Source organism: Scyliorhinus canicula, chromosome 29, assembly GCF_902713615.1.
Source record: "Scyliorhinus canicula chromosome 29, sScyCan1.1, whole genome shotgun sequence".
Lineage (NCBI taxonomy): Eukaryota > Metazoa > Chordata > Chondrichthyes > Carcharhiniformes > Scyliorhinidae > Scyliorhinus > Scyliorhinus canicula.
The window spans coordinates 13684856-13710279 of NC_052174.1; the positions used below are offsets into that span (position 1 = coordinate 13684856).

Sequence of the window (25424 nt, forward strand, 5' to 3'; positions counted from 1 at the left end):
ATTGGTTGGGAAAGCCAAAGGCTGTTAGGTGTGAATCTGACCACAGATTGAATCGAGCTGGGTTACACGGATAGATCGAAGATCGGAGCAGGACGAGGTATTTTGGCCCTTCGAGCCTGCTCCGCCATTTATCACGATCATGGCTGATCATCCAACTCAATAGCCTAATCCTATAAGTAGGGGCTGGTTTAGCACAGTGGGCTAAACAGCTGGTTTGTAATGCATAACAATGCCAGCAGTGCAGGTTCAATTCCTGTACCGGCCTCCCCGAACAGGCGCCGGAATGTGGCGACTAGGGGCTTTTCACAGTAAATTCATTGAAGCCTACTTGCGACAATAAGCGATTATTATTATTAGATATATGAGACAGAGATAAGGATGCTATACAGTTGACACCTCACGAAACAGGTAATCAACAATTAGCATGTGCAACCTGGAGGTATTTCCCACCAAAAATACTGTAGATTGTGACATATAAATTGACCCATTTTATCGACTCAAAAATCTTTCACATGCTTGGCTTATCGATCAATCCCCTTTATTGCCACGACTTTGCTACACTCGCATCCTTGGAAAAGCAGTGGCGTAGTGTTCTGGGGATTCTGGTTCGAACCCCACCACAGCAGATGGTAAAATTTTAATTGAATAAAAATCAGGAATTAAAAGTCTAATCATGACCATGAAACCATTTGTTTTATTTACTGGTACCTTACTGGGTGCAGGGGGCCATGCAGGTGGTATAGGCTGTGTGGGAAAGATGGATGGGAGTTTAATACATGCCCACAAGGGGCAGGCCCCGCTCCCTCCATGGCGAACAATAAATATGGTACCCACCAACACCCACACTGACAGTTCACTTCTATACTCAGTAAGGAAGCTGCTTTTTGGAGGGATTTCTTTGATTCTTCGAACAGCGATTTCTAGGCCAACATCGACTGTAGCCAGTGGTAAAACAGTTCCACGTCTGGATCTTGTCAGTGTTTTCATAGAATTTTCAATGAATTATAAAATTTGCAGTGCAGAAGGAGGCTATTCGGCCCATCAAATCTGCACCGGCTATTGGAAAGAGTACCCAACTTCAGCCCACACCTCCACCCTATCCCTGCAACCCAGTAACCCCACCCAACCTTTTTTGGACACTAAGGGCAATTTATCACGGCCAATCCACCTAACCTGCACATCTTTGGACTGTGGGAGGAAACCGGAGCCCCCGGAGGAAACCCACGCACACACGGGGAGGACGTGCAGACTCCGCACAGGCAGTGACCCAAGCCGGAATCGAACCTGGGACCCTGGAGCTGTGACGCGACTGTGCTAACCACTGTGCTACCGTGCTGCCCCAGCAGGAGAACACTGCTGTTAGGGAGGGGAGGGTGAATTTCAATCAGCAGACAACAGAACAAAACTCCAAGACGAAAGTGTTTCATTTGAAGGCAGAAAAACAGACAGCCACCTCTGAGCCCGGAAATATGCAGCAAAGGAATTTCAGACAAGCAGGTTGAAGTGACAAAGCCACTTTACTGCACAGTGACATTGAGAACAGAACTATTTTCTTACCTAATTTTTCACCACTGGTGCAATTCCTGTGTTGTAAGGTTTGTTCAATATCTTGCGCCGTTATTTTGATCATATCGTCATGAAACGTCTGTGCTTCGATGTTGAAAATAGCTTTGTGATCAGTGATAATGCTGCCTGGACTTGATGAAGACAAAACAGAGACAAAATTATGTTCAGTGTCAACTGCTCACCCTCGACATCTCCCAGCAACACGACCCAACTGTTACAACTGATGGAGCTGAATTTCTCCTGGTCTTTGCTTTAAGACCCGTGTGTAAATAGGCAACTTCTTAAGTCCGTTTGAGTCATATTTCTGGAAAGTGACTTCTAATTTAATTTCCTTGCTCAATTTCAACTCATTCCACATCCCACCCAGCACTACGGGCGGGATTTTCATAGAATAGAATCACTACAGTGTAGAAGGAGGCCATTCGGCCCATCGAGTCTGCACCGAACCTCCGAAAGAGCGGCCTACCCAGGCCCAACAGCCTCCGCCCTATCCCCGTAAACCCCACCTAACCTTTGGACACTCAGGACCAATTTAGCGTGGCCAATCCACCTGTCCTGCACACACATCTTTGGGTTTTCCACAGACGCAATATGATTCCCGGTGGCCATCCAGCGGTCCGCCAACATCTACGCTCATAGCTCATCCATCCCATCGATAGGGAACCCGCTAGGGGCGGGGGAGGGGAGAGAGGCACGGGGGGCCTCACGGTAGCATGGTGGTTAGCATCAATGCTTCACAGCTTCAGGGTCCCAGGTTCGATTCCCGGCTGGGTCACTGTCTGTGTGGAGTCTGCACGTCCTCCCCGTGTGTGCGTGGGTTTCCTCCGGGTGCTCCGGTTTCCTCCCACAGTCCAAAGACGTGCGGGTTAGGTGGATTGGCCATGCTAAATTGCCCGTAGTGTAAGGTTAATGGGGGCGATTGTTGGGTTACGGGTATGTGGGTTTAAGTAGGGTGATCATTGCTCGGCACAACATCGAGGGCCGAAGGGCCTGTTCTGTGCTGTACTGTTCTATGTTCTATGAAAGGGCTGCAAAATTCCATCCTAGGTTCTGAACCGCCACCACCCTGTCCTTGTCCATCTCCATTGGCTCCCTCTGAACCCAGTGAGAAGCTGGTCTGTTGCAATTGATTAGTAGAAAATCTTTGGTCAACATTTTCAGATGATACATTTCAGAATATCCCCGGCAAAATATTTTGCCAGTCCTCATAGATCAGTTGATTAGCAACTGTCCTTGTGGTGGTCTTTGTGTTGCTTAATTCAGGATGGTTGGGGTCACAAAGACCACAAAATCGCTTTAACTTAAACAAAGCTATACATTTATTAACACTACTAACTTGGATTCGACACGTACGCCTTCAGGATACACAGTTGATTAATAACATCTAAACTACACTCACCTACGGCTAATCTCACTACTGGTTTAAATTATGATTTGCTCTCACTTACGCTACTGCTCTTCTGACTCTCTTCAGCTAACTCGGGCACACACTCTCCCCCACAAGGCTTAGCATCACTGCCTTATATAGTTGTAACTGTAGCTCCCTCTAGTGGCTACTCTTGACACTACATTAACCCTTGTAGTGCTGATAGTTATGATAATACCATCGTATTACCCTACAATGGTAATAGGTATCTTTCACCCTATTTTCCTTCCGTAAAACCCTTCAGCTTTGTACAAACCCTTATCGATTCTCTCCTTAACCTTCTCTGCTCTAATAAGAACAATCCCGGTTTTTCCCGTCGCTCCAGATGACTGAAATCCCTCTTCCCTGGTACTAATCTGATAAACCTCCTCTGCACTTTCCCCAAGGCCTTGACATCCATCTTGAAAAGTGAATACTCCAGCTATGGTTCACTGTAACTTCCTTTCGTTCCCGATGCCCCCGGGAGTAAGGCCCAGGATTCCAGTGGTGCCTCAGGGGCAGATGGGGCCCCGGCTGAATGGCCAAACCAAAGGGCCGTGAGGGGAATTCTCCAGCCCCCCCCCCCCCCCCCCCCCCCCGCTCCCCCCTAGGCATGCGTGTCTCGGTGACGCGCCATCCCCTGGAGGTGGAATTCTGTCTTTCCGCCGCTTGTCAGTGAGATTTCCCATTGCAGCCCCCCTCACGCCGCCGGGAAACCCACGGCCCGAGAATTCCAACCAGTATCTCCAACAGTGCGGCACTCCTTCAATACCGCCACCCAGTGTCAGCATAAATTATGTGCTCAAGCATCTGAGGTGAATTTGAATCCACAACTGTAGAAACCAAAATGCCTCCCATACAGATGTATATCTTGTTAATAAGCAACATACAATATTAGATAAGACAGAAGAGGGAAAGTCTTTGTCACACATGATATAAAATAAGCAGAGATGAGGAGTTTGTTTTGAGATCCTTACCTTGTCATTATAATCTCTACCGTATCATATCCATAAATATTCCCATAAACAAGCTTCATCTGAAAGAGATAAGGATAGATAGATAAACCAGCGAATGTGTGTTAATGAGGCGGGGAAAGATGGGGCAAGGTATTCGGCTCTGTTCCTTCACAGACTGATACAGAATGAGAAAAGGGTGGGATATAGGATTGGGGGGGGGGGAGCTTTCACAGATCGGATGGCATTATGTTTATGAACATCTCGGAGGTAAGTGCTTCACTTCCTCTGAGCGCTGTTTCTACCTGGACTGCACTTTAGCTTCAAGGCAAGGTTGACCCATGGGGAGGGGGGGTCGCTGATATGGGTATATCTCAGATATGGGGGGGGGGTCTCTGATGGGGGATTTCTCATATGGAGGGTCTCTGATGGGGGATTTCTCATATGGAGGGTCTCTGATATGGGGGGTCTCTGATATAAGGGTCTCTGATATGGGGGTCACTGATATGGAGGGTCTCTGATATGGGGGGTCTCTGATATGGGGGTCTCTGATATGGGGGTCTCTGATATGGGGGGGTCTCTGATATGGGGGGTCTGATACGGGGGTCCCTGATATGGGGGTCTCTGATATGGGGGTCCCTGATATGGGGGGTCCCTGATATGGGGGGGTCTCTGATATGGGGGTCCCTGATATGGGGGGTCTGATACGGGGGGTCCCTGATATGGAGGGTCTCTGATATGGGGGTCCCTGATATGGGGGGTCTGATATGGGGGGTCCCTGATATGGAGGGTCTCTGATATGGGGGGTCTGATACGGGGGGTCTCTGATATGGGGGGTCTCTGATATGGGGGTCTCTGATATGGGGGTCTCTGATATGGGGGTCTCTGATATGGGGGGTCTCTGATATGGGGAGTCTCTGATATGGGGGGTCCCTGATATGGGGGGTCCCTGATATGGGGGGTCTCTGATATGGGGGTCTCTGATATGGGGGTCCCTGATATGGGGGGTCTCTGATATGGGGGGTCTCTGATATGGGGGTCTCTGATATGGGGGGTCTCTGATATGGGGGGTCTCTGATATGGGGGTCCCTGATATGGAGGGTCTCTGATATGGGGGTCCCTGATATGGAGGGTATCTGATATGGGGGTCTCTGATATGAGGGTCCCTAATATGGGGGTTTCTGATATGAGGGGGTCTCTGATATGGGGGTCTCTGATATGGGGGGTCCCTGATATGGGGGTCTCTGATACGGGGAGTCTCTGATATGGGGGTCACTGACATGGGGGTCTCTGATATGGGGGGTCCCTGATATGGGGGTCTCTGATATGGGGGGTCTCTGATATGGGGGTCTCTGTTATGGGGGTCTCTGATATGGGGGTCTCTGATATGGGGGTCTCTGTTATGGGGGGTCTCTGATATGGGGGGTCTCTGATATGGGGGTCACTGGCATGGGGGTCTCTGATATGGGGGGTCTCTGATATGGGGATCTCTGATATGGGGGGTCTCTGATATGGGGGGTCTCTGATATGGGGGTCCCTGATATGGGGGTCTCTGATATGGGGGGTCCCTGATATGGGGGTCTCTGATATGGGGAGTCTCTGATATGGGGGTCTCTGATATGGGGGGTCTCTGATATGGGGGGTCTCTGATATGGGGGTCCCTGATATGGAGGGTCTCTGATATGAGGGGTCCCTGATATGGAGGGTATCTGATATGGGGGTCTCTGATATGGGGGGTCCCTAATATGGGGGTTTCTGATATGAGGGGGTCTCTGATATGGGGGTCTCTGATATGGGGGGTCCCTGATATGGGGGTCTCTGATACGGGGAGTCTCTGATATGGGGGTCACTGACATTGGGGTCTCTGATATGGGGGGTCCCTGATATGGGGGTCTCTGATATGGGGGGGTCTCTGATATGGGGGTCTCTGTTATGGGGGGTCTCTGATATGGGGGGTCTCTGATATGGGGGTCTCTGTTATGGGGGGTCTCTGATATGGGGGTCTCTGATATGGGGGTCACTGACATGGGGGTCTCTGATATGGGGGTCCCTGATATGGGGGTCTCTGATATGGGGGGTCTCTGATATGGGGGGTCTCTGATATGGGGGTTTCTGATATAGAATCATAGAAAATGAAAAATGAAAATGAAAATGAAAATCGCTTATTGTCACGAGTAGGCTTCAATGAAGTTACTGTGAAAAGCCCCTAGTCACCACATTCCGGCGCCTGTTCGGGGAGGCTGGTACGGGAATCGAACCGTGCTGCTGGCCTGCCTTGGTCTGCTTTCAAAGCCAGCGATTTAGCTGAGTGAGCTAAACCAGCCCCAGAATCATCGAATTTACAGTGCAGAAGGAGGCCATTCGGCCCATCGAGTCTGCACCGGCTCTTGGAAAGAGCCCCTACCCAAGGTCAACACCTCCACCCTATCCCCATAACCCAGTAACCCCACCCAACACTAAGGGCAATTTTGGACACTAAGGGCAATTTATCACGGCCAATCCACCCTAACCTGCACATCTTTGGACTGTGGGAGGAAACCGGAGCACCCGGAGGAAACCCACGCACACACGGGGAGGATGTGCAGACTCCGCACAGAGTGTGACCCAAGCCGGGAATCGAACCTGGGACCCTGGAGCTGTGAAGCAATTGTGCTATCCACAATGCTACTGTGCTGCCCATATTGGGGTCACTGATGGAGGGGCCTGATGGGGGGGACTGATTGGGGGGGGTGATGGTGGGGGCTGCTGGGGGGTGTGATGGGGGGGCTGATGAGGGGGTCTGATGGGGGGGGGCTGATGGGGGGGTCTGATGGGGGGCTGCTGGCGGGGCTGCTGGGGGGGTCTGATGGGCAGGATTTGCATTATGTGGGGGGGGCCTCTGCTGGGCTTTGGAGACACCTACGTTACAGATTTACCCCATTGATCGTCCGTGAGGTCCACCGCGTCACGGCACGCTTAAAAACATTTCCACCATTCCCACCCTGGCCCGGGAATCCCAGCCAAGAGGGCCGGAGCTTCCTGGTTTGGAGAATCGCCTGTCCAGCAGGTAATCAGATGTAAATAGGTTCAAATGGCCCATTTGTGTCTTTCCCCAGCAGGGGGCGTGTTGCTCACCACCGACAGCGAGGGGGATCAGCGGTTCAGAACAGAGTCAGCGGATTTTAACCCGACATGTGATTCTCTGCCACGTCACAAATTGGGCAGCGAGTGCGGAGAAACCCTGCCCACAGTTTCCAGGCACAATAGAAGACTGTTTGAGACTTTGGTTTGGGTTGTTTCAGTGCAGGGAGTGGCATTCTGACTCTGAACAGGGAAAATCCTGCCCATCAGCCCCGAAATGACCTCTTTTCATTTTATGTTGAGGTTTGTTATTTCCCGACATTTAATTATTGATATGTAAATGTGAATGGTGACTGGGACATGGCAAGAGGGGTGGGTTCTGCATTTCCCGCTGGCGGTGGTGGATTCCCCGATCCCGCAGAGAATGGAGCGCCGGCCAGAAAACGGGATTGGCGCCAGACACCAATCCCATGCCAATTTCCCGGTGCCCGCCGGCGGCAGTGAGCTACACACCTGGCACCAACTCAACATGCAAATCAGTGCTTTGCGACCACTTGCATGGGGTTAACAGGCTGAAATCCAGTTGTGCAGCCAGCCGTGATTCTCCAGCCCTCTCAGCCGCGATTCACGCCCCGTGATTTGGTTCAAGTATATTGAAACGTGGCCCTGATGTGGTGGACCCTGGGTTGGGTCAAGGGGGTCAATGCATGATGGACATATGCCTCAAAGTCTGTGGGAAAGTCTTCCCCTTTCCCCCAAAATGGTAAATCCTGCCCCCACCCAATTACCCCCAATGACCCCGATCAGACCCTCCCATTAGACCCCCTTAACAGAGCCCCCAACAGAGACCCCATCAGAGACCCCTTAACAGAGCGCCCCATCAGAAACCCCATCAGAGACCCCATCAGAGACCCTTAACAGAGCGCCCCATCAGAGACCCCTTAACAGAGCCCCCATCAGAGACCCCCATCAGAGACCCCATCAGAGACCCCTTAACAGAGCGCCCCATCAGAGACCCCATCAGAGACCCCATCAGAGACCCCTTAACAGAGCCCCCCATCAGAGACCCATCAGAGACCCCATCAGAGACTCCATCAGAGACCCCTTAACAGAGCCCCCCATCAGAGACCCCATCAGAGACCTCCATCAGACCCCATCAGAGACCCCCATCAGAGACCCCTTAACAGAGTGCCCCATCAGAGACCCCATCAGAGACCCCATAACAGAGCCCCCCATCAGAGACCCCATCAGAGACCCCATCAGAGACCCCATCAGAGACCCCTCAACAGAGACCCCCACCAGGGCGCCCAATCAGAGACCCCTTAACAGAGCCCCCCATCAGAGACCCCTTCACAGAGCCCCCCATCAGAGCCCCCATCAGAGACCCCTTAACAGAGCGTCCCAACAGTGACCCCATCAGAGACCCCCATCAGTCTCCTGTGCCTGAAAGCGGAAGAGCAGTCCAGGCAGTGGAATGAGCAATTGCTGCATTTTCACTTCCCCTTCATAACATCTACTGCCTCAAAGAAACGTGTTTAAAGCAGCAGCTCTTACAAATGTCAGAGGCTTGCTCCAAAGCCAAGTACACTTCAAAGGGCTTCAAATCTCTGGACAGTCTTTGAAATGCAAATCTCCCATTTAATTTCACACATTGCTTTAGCCAATGATTGACAGTTTTATTACTCCAAAGACAGCTGCTTGTTGGATTGTTGACCTATTTTTATCTTCACTTGTGACTGCATCACCATTAACCTGCTTTGATGCTAAACACAACGGGCAGGATTCTCCGCTTGGCGACGCCGATTTCGTCATTGGCGATCGGGCGCAGAATCCCTTTTTATGGTGCCTGTTTTTGGATGCTCCGCCCCCTCCAAAACGGCATCTACGGGGAGTACGCCACACGTCATTGGGACGGCCTCAGGACGTTACCTGAAGGAACCTCCCCCAATGCTCTGCCCCCGATGGGCTGAGTTCCTGATGGCGCGGTTTACTTGTGTGCTCAGTTTTTGTGAACCTGGCGTGGTGACTGCGGATTGTGTCCAGCGTCATCACCGTCTGGGGGCGGGGGGAGGGCTGGGCGAGGGGGGACTGGTGGGGGGAGGTGAAGGGGTGCCCAGGGGAGCACTATCTGGCAGGTCGGGACCATGTTGTACGGCGCGACCACTGCAGTTCGTTACCGTGCTCATGCGCGGCCACAATTCTCCGGCCGTTTATTTCGTAAAGGCCGTGTGTTTTACGTGGCATAGCTGCTAGCCCCTCACCAATCGGAGGGTCGGTACGGTGCCTCGTCGATTGTTTCAACATCGAACCAGACACTTCCTCCGGACATCGGAGACTCAGAGAATCCAGCCCAATGTTTCTAAGCACTCTTGCTATGATTGGCAGTTCCTCACCGCATCAAAAGCAGCTAAGTGCTTTCATTTCCTCATTTTCGCAGCAGAAGGCACTTAGCTGCTTTTAATGTGGGGAGGAACTGTCAATTAAAGCAAGAGTGTCTATAAACTTTGTGGTAAATATCAAAACAGGGTAATGGAGATGTATTCAAATGTGAGGGGAAAAATAGATCAAGTGCGGGAGAACTTAGTCTCCAGAATGGAGAAGCAGCCCAATGTTTAATATTATATCATAATACTATTTTCAAAACAATTTCCAGTGGAACAATATTGAAAGATCCCAACCTGTAGCTTAAATTCCTTTGAAAAGTTTAAGAACGCTTCAGATGTTCTGTCCTCCAGTTCAGTAGAATAATTTCTATTCTCTACCTCCACTGTCACACTGATCGCATAAGTCACATTTCCTATAATACATTGCAACACACGTTAATATCTTACAGTGTATAAGAATAGGGGGCAAGTTTCTCCATTTCCTTTTGACGCCAAAATTGGGGGCAGCGCCTGTTTGACGAAGGTTTCATACCCTCCGCCCGCTCCAAAATGGCATCATTGCCCCACTGGCCGCACGCCACTGGGACAGCCTCAACGCATTGTCTGAAGGCCCTCCCCGATGGGCCGAGTTCCCAATGGTGCGGTTCACGTATGGTCTCAGCCATGCGGGAACCCAGTGTGGTGGCTGCGGACTGTGTCCATCACCACCACACTCGGCTGGGGGGGGGCTAGCGCGAGGGCTGTGTGGACTGGTGGGAGTGGCCAGTTGTTTACTGTGTTAATATCAGAGTGTAATGTTTCCTGTGTTAATATTGGGGTGTAATATTTACTGTGTTAATATTGGGGTGTAATATTTCCTCTGTTAATATTGGGGTGTAATATTTACTGTATTAATATTGGGGTGTAATATTTACTGTGTTAATATCAGGGTGTAATATTTACTGTGTTAATATCGGGGTGTAATATTTACTGTGTTAATATTGGGTGTAATATTTGCTGTGTTAATATTGGGATGTATTGATCCTGTGTTAATATCGGGGTGTAATATTTACTGTGTTAATATTGGGGTGTAATATTTACTGTGTTAATATTGGGTGTAATATTTGCTGTGTTAATATTGGGATGTATTGATCCTGTGTTAATATCGGGGTGTAATATTTACTGTGTTAATATTGGGGTGTAATATTTACTGTGTTAATATTGGGGTGTGATATTTACTGTGTTAATATTGGGATGTATTGATCCTGTGTTAATATTGGGGTGTAATATTTACTGTGTTAATATTGGGGTGTAATATTTACTGTGTTAATATTGGGGTGTAATATTTACTGTGTTAATATTGGGGTGTAATATTTACTGTGTTAATATTGGGGTGTAATATTTCCTGTGTTAATATTGGGATGTATTGATCCTGTGTTAATATCGGGGTGTAATATTTACTGTGTTAATATTGGGGTGTAATATTTACTGTGTTACTATTGGGGTGTAATATTTACTGTGTTAATATTGGGGTGTAATATTTACTGTGTTAATATTGGGGTGTAATATTTACTGTGTTAATATTGGGGTGTAATATTTACTGTGTTAATATTGGGGTGTAATATTTACTGTGTTAATATTGGGGTGTAATATTTACTGTGTTACTATTGGGGTGTAATATTTACTGTGTTACTATTGGGGTGTAATATTTACTGTGTTAATATTGGGGTGTAATATTTACTGTGTTAATATTGGGGTGTAATATTTACTGTGTTAATATTGGGGTGTAATATTTACTGTGTTAATATTGGGGTGTGATATTTACTGTGTTAATATTGGGATGTATTGATCCTGTGTTAATATTGGGGTGTAATATTTACTGTGTTAATATTGGGGTGTGATATTTACTGTGTTAATATTGGGATGTATTGATCCTGTGTTAATATCGGGGTGTAATATTTACTGTGTTAATATTGGGGTGTAATATTTACTGTGTTAATATTGGGGTGAATATTAACATCGGGCCGCACGTTTAGTGGCCAGGCCCGTACCTGAAGGGGCTAGGCCCGCGCCGGAGTGGTTGGCGCCCCGCCGGCCGGCGGGAATGGACTTTGTCGCCACGGCAGCTGGGGCTGAAGGGACTCCATGGTTGCTGCGCGGGGGGGAGTGGGGGGGAGGGTCACCTCTGCGCGGCCATTGCGGAGGCTGATGGCCGACACGGAGGGGAAAGAGTGCACCCACGGCACAGGCCCACCCGTGGATCGGTGGGCCCCGATCGTGGGCCAGGCCACCGTGGGGACATTCCCGGGGCCAGACCGCCCCGCGCCCCCCCCCCCCCAGGACCCCGGAGCCTACCCACGCCGCCCCCCCAGGACCCCGGAGCCCGGAGCCCGCCCGCGCCGCCTGGTCCTGACGGTAAATACCTTGATTAATTCACGCCAGCGGGACTGGCATAACAGCAACCGGGACTTTGGGCCATCGCAGGCCGGAGAATCGCCGGGGGGGGGTGGGTCCGCCGACCGGCACGCCGCGATTCCTGCCCCTGCCGAATATCCGGTGTCGGATTCACGCCGGCCCCCAGCGATTCTCCGACCCGGCGGGGGGGGTCAGAGAATCCCGTCCCTTATGTCAGTCACACACGGCAGTCTAAATCATGAAACACCTCAACAGCTAAATTATAAAACAAATCTCACTTACCAGGAACAGACTGAGATGCTGTTTCACAATATGGTCCATAAAATGGCTTTGGGCAAATACACTGCACACCGTCCGAGGAACCTCCATTTTGACATAAATTAACTGAAGAGAAGACAAAAAGAGTAAGTCTTCGGGGAGGAACTGCCTCGTACAACTGACTGTCCTTCTGTGGATTTCATAGGTTGAAACCTTAAATTTACCATTACCTCAGGACAGCTGTTTATGTCATGCAATTGTCATGTAAATTGATGTCACATTTCCTACATAATAACTGTAACTAAACTCACTGGCACTGATGCCATCTTTCAGCTAAGATATTAAGTGGAGCCCAGTCTACCGTCTTAATGAGCTCAATGGGCCGTTAATCGGCAAACGTGGATTTTCCATCCTCTTGCCCCTACAGGCCATCTGAAAATTGCAAAATGTTTTGATGGATCCAGTGCCATTTTCCGGGAACACAAGGTTAAAATTGTACCTGCACCCGTTCACAGCCCCACTGACGTTAGAAAATCCAACACAATAGATCACAATGTCTGCCATTTACCTCCTGGTGTTGTGGCTCTAGTAGATTTGGTGGAAACATCTGGACGGCTGGTTAATGTTGTTGTGTCAGTTGATGTTGATTGTCCAGTTGATTTCTGCCTTGTTGATGAGGTCCCTGTTTAATACAATAGTTTGTTCAAGATTACAATTTTTGATACTTATTTCAAATAGTTTGTCAGCAGAATTCTCCGTTCTATTAAACTGTGAGATCTGAACAAAATTTTTTTCCAATTTGAAAGGGAGAAGTGTGTTTGATTCTCCCCTCCTTAATCTAAATGTTAGTTTGGGAGTCTGACTTTGCTGTTTCCAGCAGTTGGAAACTCTGTTCGATGGTCATCATTACCTCCTAAGTGATCTTCCTGTGTGTAAATTGGCTGCTGTGTTTTTCCACATTAAAACAGTGACTACACCCCATATGTTCCTTCATCTGATATTTTAAATGTTTAACATAAACTAGTTTCAGATTGTGTTAGAATTCAAGAAAGAGAAATTTCAGACAAACATCTTTCCTGTTCGTCTACCAACAGCTCAGAGAATATTGACCGTTTGATGTTGAAACAATCAGTCACATTGAGTGTCATTTAATTTGGTCAAGATCCCGTTGCAATCTTTTTCTTTACCAACCACTATGCCACCAATCTTGGTGCCACATACTAACTTACTAACCATGCTTCCTACATTCTCATCCAAATCATTTAAATATATAACAAATAACAGTGGACCCAGCACCGATCCCTGAGGCACATCGCTGGTCACAGGCCTCCAATTTGAAAAGCAACCCTCCACAATCACCCTTTGGCTTCGGTCGCCAAGCCAATTCTGTATCCAATTGGCTACCTCACCCTGGATTCCGTGAGATTTAACCTTTTGCAACAACCAACCTTGTCAAAGGCCTTGTCCATGTAGACAACGTTGACTGCACTGACCTCATCTACCTTCTTGGTTACCCCTTCTAAAAACTCAATCAAATTGGTGAGACATGACTTTCCCCTTACAAAGCCAGGCTGACTTTCCCTAATTAGCCCTTGCCTGTCTAAATGCCTGTAGATATCTCTCAGAATACATTCTAACAATTGTGTCCGGTGTCTCCTGCATTGTTTGTCGTTAATCATTTCACACTGTTTCCACATCACAATCTCATCCTATTAAACTGTAAAGTCTGCACAAAGTTAGTTACAAATGGAAAGTGAAGAACCTTTCACTTGCATTGATCCAGACTCAAACTGAAGAACCAGTCAGAGTTTGATCCCATATCTAGGCTGGCACTGTCAGTACCGCACTGAGGGAATGCTTCACTGGCACAGATGCCATCTTTCAGCTAAGATATTAAGTGGAGCCCAGTCTACCCTCTTAATGAGCTCAATGGGCCGTTAATCGGCAAAAGTGGATTTTCCATCCTCTTACCCCTACAGGCCATCTGAAAATTGCAAAATGTTTTGAAGGATCCAGTGCCGTTTTCCGGGAACACAAGGTTAAAATTGTACCTGCACCCGTTCACAGCCCCACTGACGTTAGAAAATCCAACACAATAGATCACAATGTCTGCCATTTACCTCCTGGTGTTGTGGCTCCAGTAGATTTGGTAGAAACACCTGGACGGCTGGTTAATGTTGTTGTGTCAGTTGATGTTGAATGTCCAGTTGATTTCTGCCTTGTTGATGAGGTCCCTGTTTAATACAATAGTTTGTTCAAGATTACAATTTTTGATACTTATTTCAAATAGTTTGTCAGCAGAATTCTCCGTTCTATTAAACTGTGAGATCTGAACAAAATTTTTTTCCAATTTGAAAGGGAGAAGTGTGTTTGATTCTCCCCTCCTTAATCTAAATGTTAGTTTGGGAGTCTGACTTTGCTGTTTCCAGCAGTTGGAAACTCTGTTCGATGGTCATCATTACCTCCTAAGTGATCTTCCTGTGTGTAAATTGGCTGCTGTGTTTTTCCACATTAAAACAGTGACTACACCCCATATGTTCCTTCATCTGATATTTTAAATGTTTAACGTAAACTAGTTTCAGATTGTGTTAGAATTCAAGAAAGAGAAATTTCAGACAAACATCTTTCCTGTTCGTCTACCAACAGCTCAGAGAATATTGACCGTTTGATGTTGAAACAATCAGTCACATTGAGTGTCATTTAATTTGGTCAAGATCCCGTTGCAATCTTTTTCTTTACCAACTACTAGGCCACCAATCTTGGTGCCAAAAAACTAACTTACTAACCATGCTTCCTACATTCTCATCCAAATCATTTAAATATATAACAAATAACAATGGACCCAGCACCGATCCCTGAGGCACATCGCTGGTCACAGGCCTCCAGTTTGAAAAGCAACCCTCCACAATCACCCTTTGGCTTTGGTCGCCGAGCCAATTCTGTATCCAATTGGCTACCTCACCCTGGATTCCGTGAGATTTAACCTTTTGCAACAATCAACCTTGTCAAAGGCCTTGTCCATGTAGACAACGTTGACTGCACTGACCTCATCTACCTTCTTGGTTACCCCTTCTAAAAACTCAATCAAATTGGTGAGACATGACTTTCCCCTTATAAAGTCATGCTGACTTTCCCTAATTAGCCCTTGCCTGTCTAAATGCCTGCAGATATCTCTCAGTATACATTCTAACAATTGTGTCCGGTTTCTCCTGCATTGTTTGTCGTTAATCATTTCACACTGTTTCCACATCACAATCTCATCCTATTAAACTGTAAGGTCTGCACAAAGTTAGTTACAAATGGAAAGTGAAGAATTTTTCACTTGCATTGATCCAGACTCAAACTAAAGAACCAGTCAGAGTTTGATCCCATATCTAGGCTGGCACTGTCAGTACCGCACTGAGGGAATGCTTCACTGGCACAGATGCCATCTTTCAGCTAAGATATTAAGTGGAGCCCAGTCTACCCTCTTAATGAGCTCAATGGGCCGTTAATCGGCAAAAGTGGATTTTCCATCCTCTTACCCCTACAGGCCATCTGAAAATTGCAAAATGTTTTGAAGGATCCAGTGCCATTTTCCGGGAACACAAGGTTAAAATTGTACCTGCAGCCGTTCACAGCCCCACTGACGTTAGAAAATCCAACACAATAGATCACAATGTCTGCCATTTACCTCCTGATGTTGTGGCTCTAGTAGATTTGGTAGAAACACCTGGACGGCTGGTTAATGTTGTTGTGTCAGTTGATGTTGATTGTCCAGTTGATTGCTGCCTTGTTGATGAGGTCCCTGTTTAATACAATAGTTTGTTCAAGATTACAATTTTTGATACTTATTTCAAATAGTTTGTCAGCAGAATTCTCCGTTCTATTAAACTGTGAGATCTGAACAAAATTTTTTTCCAATTTGAAAGGGAGAAGTGTGTTTGATTCTCCCCTCCTTAATCTAAATGTTAGTTTGGGAGTCTGACTTTGCTGTTTCCAGCAGTTGGAAACTCTGTTCGATGGTCATCATTACCTCCTAAGTGATCTTCGTGTGTAAATTGGCTGCTGTGTTTTTCCACATTAAAACAGTGACTACACCCCATATGTTCCTTCATCTGATATTTTAAATGTTTAACGTAAACTAGTTTCAGATTGTGTTAGAATTCAAGAAAGAGAAATTTCAGACAAACATCTTTCCTGTTCGTCTACCAACAGCTCAGAGAATATTGACCGTTTGATGTTGAAACAATCAGTCACATTGAGTGTCATTTAATTTTTCCAAATTAAACTCCATCTGCCATTCATCGGCCCAATGGCCCAATTGGTCAAGATCCCGTTGCAATCTTTTTCTTTACCAACCACTAGGCCACCAATCTTGGTGCCACATGCTAACTTACTAACCATGCTTCCTACATTCTCATCCAAATCATTTAAATATATAACAAATAACAATGGACCCAGCACCGATCCCTGAGGCACATCGCTGGTCACAGGCCTCCAGTTTGAAAAGCAACCCTCCACAATCACCCTTTGGCTTCGGTCGCCAAGCCAATTCTGTATCCAATTGGCTACCTCACCCTGGATTGCGTGAGATTTAACCTTTTGCAACAACCAACCTTGTCAAAGGCCTTGTCCATGTAGACAACGTTGACTGCACTGACCTCATCTACCTTCTTGGTTACCCCTTCTAAAAACTCAATCAAATTGGTGAGACATGACTTTCCCCTTATAAAGCCATGCTGACTTTCCCTAATTAGCCCTTGCCTGTCTAAATGCCTGTAGATATCTCTCAGTATACATTCCAACAATTGTGTCCGGTGTCTCCTGCATTGTTTGTCGTTAATCATTTCACACTGTTTCCACATCACAATCTCATCCTATTAAACTGTAAGGTCTGCACAAAGTTAGTTACAAATGGAAAGTGAAGAACCTTTCACTTGCATTGATCCAGACTCAAACTAAAGAACCAATCAGAGTTTGATCCCATATCTAGGCTGGCACTGTCAGTACCGCACTGAGGGAATGCTTCACTGGCACAGATGCCATCTTTCAGCTAAGATATTAAGTGGAGCCCAGTCTACCCTCTTAATGAGCTCAATGGGCCGTTAATCGGCAAAAGTAGATTTTCCATCCTCTTACCCCTACAGGCCGTCTGAAAATTGCAAAATGTTTTGAAGGATCCAGTGCCATTTTCCGGGAACACAAGGTTAAAATTGTACCTGCACCCGTTCACAGCCCCACTGATGTTAGAAAATCCAACACAATAGATCACAATGTCTGCCATTTACCTCCTGGTGTTGTGGCTCTAGTAGATTTGGTAGAAACACCTGGACGGCTGGTTAATGTTGTTGTGTCAGTTGATGTTGATTGTCCAGTTGATTGCTGCCTTGTTGATGAGGTCCCTGTTTAATACAATAGTTTGTTCAAGATTACAATTTTTGATACTTATTTCAAATAGTTTGTCAGCAGAATTCTCCGTTCTATTAAACTGTGAGATCTGAACAAAATTTTTTTCCAATTTGAAAGGGAGAAGTGTGTTTGATTCTCCCCTCCTTAATCTAAATGTTAGTTTGGGAGTCTGACTTTGCTGTTTCCAGCAGTTGGAAACTCTGTTCGATGGTCATCATTACCTCCTAAGTGATCTTCGTGTGTAAATTGGCTGCTGTGTTTTTCCACATTAAAACAGTGACTACACCCCATATGTTCCTTCATCTGATATTTTAAATGTTTAACATAAACTAGTTTCAGATTGTGTTAGAATTCAAGAAAGAGAATTTTCAGACAAACATCTTTCCTGTTCATCTACCAACAGCTCAGAGAATATTGACCGTTTGATGTTGAAACAATCAGTCACATTGAGTGTCATTTAATTTGGTCAAGATCCCGTTGCAATCTTTTTCTTTACCAACTACTAGGCCACCAATCTTGGTGCCAAAAAACTAACTTACTAACCATGCTTCCTACATTCTCATCCAAATCATTTAAATATATAACAAATAACAATGGACCCAGCACCGATCCCTGAGGCACGTCGCTGGTCACAGGCCTCCAATTTGAAAAGCAACCCTCCACAATCACCCTTTGGCTTTGGTCGCCGAGCCAATTCTGTATCCAATTGGCTACCTCACCCTGGATTCCGTGAGATTTAACCTTTTGCAACAACCAACCTTGTCAAAGGCCTTGTCCATGTAGACAACGTTGACTGCACTGACCTCATCTACCTTCTTGGTTACCCCTTCTAAAAACTCAATCAAATTGGTGAGACATGACTTTCCCCTTATAAAGTCAGGCTGACTTTCCCTAATTAGCCCTTGCCTGTCTAAATGCCTGTAGATATCTCTCAGAATACATTCTAACAATTGTGTCCGGTGTCTCCTGCATTGTTTGTCGTTAATCATTTCACACTGTTTCCACATCACAATCTCATCCTATTAAACTGTAAGGTCTGCACAAAGTTAGTTACAAATGGAGAGTGAAGAATCTTTCACTTGCATTGATCCAGACTCAAACTAAAGAACCAGTCAGAGTTTGATCCCATATCTAGGCTGGCACTGTCAGTACCGCACTGAGGGAATGCTTCACTGGCACAGATGCCATCTTTCAGCTAAGATATTAAGTGGAGCCCAGTCTACCCTCTTAATGAGCTCAATGGGCCGTTAATCGGCAAAAGTGGATTTTCCATCCTCTTACCCCTATAGGCCATCTGAAAATTGCAAAATGTTTTGAAGGATCCAGTGCCTTTTCCGGGAACACAAGGTTAAAATTGTACCTGCACCCATTCACAGCCCCACTGACGTTAGAAAATCCAACACAATAAATCACAATATCTGCCATTTACCTCCTGATGTTGTGGCTCTAGTAGATTTGGTGGAAACATCTGGACTGCTGGTTAATGTTGTTGTGTCAGTTGATGTTGATTGTCCAGTTGATTGCTGCCCTGTTGATGAGGTCCCTGTTTAATACAACAATAGTTTGTTCAGGATTAAAATTTGTGACACTTATTTCAAATAGTTTATCAGCAGAATTGCCCTTTCTATTCCACGGTGAGATCTGATCAAATGTTTTTTTCCAAATCGATAGGGAAGGGTGTGAATAATTCTCCCCTTAATCTAAATGTTAGTTTGGCAGGCTGCCTTTACCAGTTCCCAGCATTACAAACTATGTCGCTGATCATTACAAGCAAAGTGATCTTCCTGTGCCTAAATTGGCTGCTGTGTTTTGCCATGTCAAAACAGTGATCACAATCCACCTATTCCTCCCGCTGAAATTTTAACTGTTTAATGTAGATTGTTATTACAAACTTAGATTGAGCCAGACTCAAACTAAAGAACCAGTCAGAGTTTCAGCCCATATCTAGGCTGGCACTATCAGTACCGCACTGAGGGAATGCTTCACTGGCACAGATGCCATCTTTCAACTGAGATGTTATGTCAACTGCTGATAGAAAATCCACCACAAAAGATCACATTGTCTGCCATTTACCTCCTGATGTTGAGGCTCCAGTAGTTTTGGTGGAAACATCTGGACTGCTGGTTAATGTTGTTGTGTCAGTTGATGTTGATTGTCCAGTTGATTGCTGCCCTGTTGATGAGGTCCCTGTTTAATACAACAATAGTTTGTTCTGGATTACAATTTTTGTTAATTATTTCAAATAGTTTTTCAGCTGAATTCTCCGTTCTGTTACTCTGTGAGATCTGTTCAAATTTTTTTTCCAAATCGATTAGGGAGAGTGTGTATGATTCTCCCCTCCTTAATCTAAATATTAGTTTGGGAGTCTGACTTTTGCAGTTTCCAGTATTCAAAATCATTTTGGTCGTCATCATTACCTCTTCAGTGATCTTCCTGTGCGTAAATTGGCTGCTGTGTTTTGCCACATTAAACCAGTGACGACACACAACATAATCCTCCCTCTGATATTTTAAATGTTTAAATCAAACTAGTTACAGATTGTGTGAAAATTCAAGAAAGAGAATATCAGACAAACATCTTTCCTGTTTGTCTACCAACAGCTCAGAGAATATTTAGTTTGATGTTGAAACAATAGGTCACATTGACTGTCATTTACCTTCTGTTGTCCAGGGTCCAGTGGATGTTGTGGAAAGATTTGGGCTGCTGGTTGCTGCTGGTGTGTCAGTTGAATTTGATTCGCTTGTTGATTCCAGGCCAGTTGAGGTCATTCCTGTTTAATGTTAAGTTAATTATGTCAGGTTTCTCTTGAATAGATTTTCCATATTTATTTCACCCTGTTTCCCCATCACAATCTCATCCTGTTAAACTGTACGGTCTGTTCAAGATTCTCAGACAGTAATGTCAGTGTTGTATCAGGAAACTGACACCTTGGTGAATTCCAGGTCCCGTTCGTGCCCCTGAACCATCTCCCCCCTTCAGAACTATTTTTCAATGACAATGCTCTGATTGGGCGGGAGCTGATCCCTGTGCCCAATTATCGTTGCCAAATACCGCTCGGATGGGGGAGCAGCCAGACTAGACATAGTGGGAAAAGGAGGCAGCGGCCATTTTGGGGGCTGTCACTGCCCCACCATTGTGACAATGGAGTTCACCAAAGGACCAGGAGAATATTGATATCACAAAATGGCCATTCACACCAAGTCAATGCCCACACTTGTCCCAATGCCATTTCACCCCTCAAATGACGAAGATGCAGACAAACATCCTCTTGTGCACTGAGGGAGTGCTTCACTGGCACAGATGCCATATCTCAGGTAAGATGTTAAGTGGATCCCAGTCTCCCGTCTTAATGAGCTCAATGGGCCATTAATCGGCAAAAGTGTGTTTTCCATCCTCTTACCCCAATGAGCCATCTGAAAATTGCAAAATGTTTTGGGGAATCCAGGAACACCAGTTTAAAATTGCGCCTACACCCATTCACACCATCAACGATGATAAAATATCCAACACAATGGATCAGAATGTCTGCCATTTACCTCCTGATGTTGAGGCTCCAGTAGATTTGGTGGAAACATCTGGACTGCTGGTTAATGGTGTTGTGTCAGTTGATGTTGATTGTCCAGTTGATTGCTGCCCTGTTGATGAGGTCCCTGTTCAACACAACAATAGTTCGTTCAGAATTACGATTTATGACACTTATTTCAAATAGTTTGTCAGCAGAATTGCACGTTCTTTACACTGTGAGATCTGATCAAATCTTTTTTCCACTCGAAAGGAAAGGGTGTGCATCATTTTCTCCTCCTTAATCTAAATGTTAGTTTGGGAGTCTGACTCTGCAGTTCCCAACACTCGAAACTCTGTTAGATGGTTATCATTACCTCCCATGTGATCTTTCTGTGCCCAAATTGGCTACAGTGTTTTGCCACATTTAAATGGTGATTACACCCCATATGTTCCTTCATCTTATATTTTTAATGTTTAATTTAAACCAGTTACAGATTGTGTGAAAATTCAAGAAAGAGAAATTTCAGACAGACATCTTTCCTGTTCGTCTACCAACAGCTCAGAGAATATTTAGTTTGATGTTGAAACAATAGGTCACATTGACTGCCATTTACCTTCTGTTGTCCAGGGTCCAGTGGATGTTGTGGAAAGATTTGGGCTGCTGGTTGCTGCTGGTGTGTCAGTTGAATTTGATTCGCTTGTTGATTCCAGGCCAGTTGAAGTCATTTCTGTTTAATATCAAGTTAATGATGTCATGTTTCTGCTGAATAGTTTTTCTTTATTCATTTCACCCTGTTTCCCCATCACAATCTCATCCTATTAAACTGTGTGGCTGCTCAAAGTTAGTTACAAATCACAAGTGAAGAATCTTTCACAGTGGTTATCACAGATGCCTCACAGCGCCAGGGTCCCAGGTTCGATTCCCGGCTTGGATCACTGTCTGTGTGGAGTCCACACGTTCTCCCCGTTTCTGCGTGGGTTTCCTCCGGGTGCTCCGGTTTCCTCCCACAGTCCAAAGATGTGCATTCGGTGGATTGTCTATACTAAACTGCCCTTGGGGTCCTAAACGTTTAGGTGGGGTTCCTGGGTTATGGGGATAAGGTGGAGCTGTGGGATTGGGTAGGGTTCTCTTTCTAAGGGCCGGTGCAGACTCAGTGGGCCGAATGGCCTCCTTTTACACTGTAAAATCTCTGATTGTATGATTCAGTTAGATTGACCCAGACGTACTAAAAGTGGTACATAGAGCCCACTTAACAAGAACCCGTATGAGTAGGTTCTTCCCGGAGGTAGAAGACAGATGTGAACGGTGCCAAAGAGGCCCGGCCAACCACGCCCACATGTTCTGGTCTTGCCCCAGACTCGTGGAGTACTGGACAGCCTTCTTCGAGGTTATGTCCAAAGTGGTGGGAGTGAGGGTGGAGCCATGCCCGATAGTGGCGGTCTTCGGGGTTTCAGAACAGCCAGATCTATTCCTGGGGAGGAGGGCGGACGCCCTTGCCTTTGCCTCCCTGATCGCCCGCCGTAGAATCCTGTTTGGCTGGCGGTCAGCAGCACCGCCCAGAGCTGCGGACTGGCTGTCCGACCTCTCGGAATCTCTCCAAATGGAGAAAATCAAATTTGCCATCCGAGGGTCGGACGACGGCTTCCACAGAACGTGGGAGCCATTCATGCAACTGTTCCGGGACCTATTTGTGGCCAATGTACAAGAGGAAGAATAGTCTGGGGAAGGTAGCGGGAGGGGGGGGGGCTACAGGTTCGGTACGGGGGTTCGATGGCTAGCTAAGGCCCAAAACCAAACTAAATAAACATGTTGAGGGGGGGGGGGGGGGGGGGGGGGGGGGGGCGGGCGCAGTTACTACTACGAAGATGCTTACCTGTAAATATGTATGTTAATTTTTGCGTGTTTGTTTGTTTTTTTTGTTCTTTTTCTCTCCTAACAATTTGTAATTTGTTCAATATAAAATATGAAAACTGAATAAAAACATTTATAAAAAAAAAGATTGACCCAGACGTAAACTGAAGAACCAATCAGTGTTTGATCCCATATCTAGGCTGGCACTGTCAGTATCGCACTGAGGGAATGCTTCACTGGCACAGATGCCATCTTTCAGGTAAGATGTAATATCAACTAATGATTAAAAGTCCAACGAGTAGATCACAATGTCTGCCATTTACCTCCTGATGTTGAGGCTCCAGTAGATTTGGTGGAAACATCTGGACTGCTGGTTAATGTTGATGTGTCAGTTGATGATGATTGTCCAGTTGATTGCTGCTCTGTTGATGAGGTCCCTGTTTAATACAACAATAGTTTGTTCAAGATTACAATTTGTGACACTTATTTCAAACAGTTTGTCAGCCAAATTCTCCGTTCTGTTACACTGTGAGACCTGATCAAATGTTTTTTCCAAATCGAACGGGGAGTGTGTGTATGATTTTCCCCTCCTTAATCTAAATGTGTTGAAGGATCCAGTGCCTTTTTCCGGGAACAGAAGTTTAAAATTGCGGCTGCACTCGTTCATGCCCCCACTGACGTTGCTAAATCCAACCACATAGATGACAATGTCTGCCATTTACCTCCTGATGTTGAGGCTCCAGTAGATTTTGTGGAAACATCAGGACTGCTGGTTAATGTTGTTGTGTCAGTTGATGTTGATTGTCCAGTTGATTGCTGCCCTGTTGATGAGGTCCCTGTTTAATACAACAATAGTTCGTTCAAGATTACGATTTCTGACACTTATGTCAAATAGTTTGTCAGCGGAATTGCTCGTTCTATTACACGGTGAGATCTGATCAAATCTTTATTCCAAATCGAAAGGGAAGAATGTGTGACATCCTCCCCTCCTAAATCTAAATGTTAGTTTGGGAGTCTGACTCTGTAGTTCCCATCACCCAAACCTTTGTTCGATGGTCATCATTACCTCCTAAGTAATCTTCCTGTGCATAAATTGGCTGCTGTGTTTTGCCACATTTAAACAGTGACTGCACCCCATATGTTCCTTCATCTGATATTTTAAATGTTTAAATTGAACCAGTTTCAGATTGAGTTAGAATTCAAGAAAGAGAAATTTCAGACAAACATCTTTCCTGTTCGTCTACCAACTGCTGAGAGAATATTTAGTTTGATGTTGAAACAATAGGTCACATTGACTATCATTTACCTTCTGTTGTCCAGGGTCCAGTGGATGTTGTGGAAAGATTTGGGCTGCTGGTTGCTGCTGGTGTGTCAGTTGAATTTGATTCGCTTGTTGATTCCAGGCCAGTTGAAGTCATTTCTGTTTAATATCAAATTAATGATGTCAGGTTTCTACTGAATGTTTTTTCTTTATTAATTTCACCCTGTTTCCCCATCACAATCTCATCCTATTAAACTGCACAGTCTGCTCAAAATTAGTTACAAATCAAAAGTGAAAAATCTTTCACTTAAATTGATCCAGACTCAAACTCAAGAACCAGTCAGAGTTTGAGCCCATATCTAGGCTGGCACTGCCAGTACCGCACTGAGGGAGTGCTTCACTGGCACAGATGCCATATCTCAGGTGAGATGTTAAGTGGATCCCAGTCTCCCGTCTGAATGAGCTCAATGGGCCATTAATGGGCAAAAAGTGGATTTTCCATCCTCTTACCCCTATGGGCCATCTGAAAATTGCGAAATGTTTTGGAGGATTCAGTGCCGTACCCCGGGAACACCAGTTTAAAATTCCGACTGCACCTGTTCACGCCCCCACTGACGATAAGAAATCCAACACAATAGATCACAATGTCTGCCATTTACCTCCTGATGTTGAGGCTCCAGTAGATTTGGTGGAAACATCTGGACTGCTGGTTAATGTTGTTGTGTCAGTTGATGTTGATTGTCCAGTTGATTGCTGCCCTGTTGATGAGGTCCCTGTTTAATACAACAATAGTTTGTTCAAGATTACAATTTCTGACACGTATTTCAAAGAGTTTGTCAGCTGAATTCTCCGCTCTGTTACACTGTGAGATCTGACCAAATGTTTTTTCAAAATCAAAAGGGAAGAATGTGTATGGTTCTCCCTTCCTTAATCTAAATGTTAGTTTGGGAGTCTGACTCTGCAGTTTCCACCAATCGAAACTCTGTTCGATGGTCATCATTAGCTCCTCATCGATCGTTCTGTGCCTAATTTGGCCGCTGTATTTTGCCACTTTAAACAGTGACTCCTCTCTACATATTCCCTGCTCTGATATTTTAACTGTTTAATCGTAAAGTAGTTTCAGATTGTGTTAGAATTCAGGAAAGATGAATTTGAAACAAACATCTTTCCTGTTAGTCTACCAACAGCTCAGAGAATATTTAGTTTGATGTTGAAACAATAGGTCACATTGACTGTCATTTACCTTCTGTTGTCCAGGGTCCAGTGGGTGTTGTGGAAAGATTTGGGCTGCTGGTTGCTGCTGGTGTGTCAGTTGAATTTGATTCGCTTGTTGATTCCAGGCCAGTTGAAGTCATTTCTGTTTAATATCAAATTAATGATGTCAGGTTTCTACTGA

The 25424-nt window shown here is 45.7% G+C and overlaps 1 protein-coding gene across 1 annotated transcript in view; it reads right to left on the reverse strand.

Moving 5' to 3' along the window:
• LOC119958326 (mucin-5AC-like) overlaps positions 1–25424 on the reverse strand; it is a 63716-nt gene that overhangs the window by 12896 nt on the left and 25396 nt on the right. Inside the window, exons 28-44 of the mRNA XM_038786765.1 lie at positions 25272–25385; positions 24688–24801; positions 24074–24187; positions 23490–23603; positions 21530–21643; positions 20948–21061; positions 20068–20181; positions 19485–19598; positions 18841–18954; positions 17291–17404; positions 15694–15807; positions 14141–14254; positions 12589–12702; positions 12045–12146; positions 9663–9781; positions 3949–4007; positions 1558–1697 (exon numbers count right to left, since the gene is read on the reverse strand). Of these exons, the coding sequence (XP_038642693.1) occupies positions 1558–1697; positions 3949–4007; positions 9663–9781; positions 12045–12146; positions 12589–12702; positions 14141–14254; positions 15694–15807; positions 17291–17404; positions 18841–18954; positions 19485–19598; positions 20068–20181; positions 20948–21061; positions 21530–21643; positions 23490–23603; positions 24074–24187; positions 24688–24801; positions 25272–25385 (1902 nt within the window). The remainder of the gene's footprint in view (positions 1–1557; positions 1698–3948; positions 4008–9662; positions 9782–12044; positions 12147–12588; positions 12703–14140; positions 14255–15693; positions 15808–17290; positions 17405–18840; positions 18955–19484; positions 19599–20067; positions 20182–20947; positions 21062–21529; positions 21644–23489; positions 23604–24073; positions 24188–24687; positions 24802–25271; positions 25386–25424) is intronic.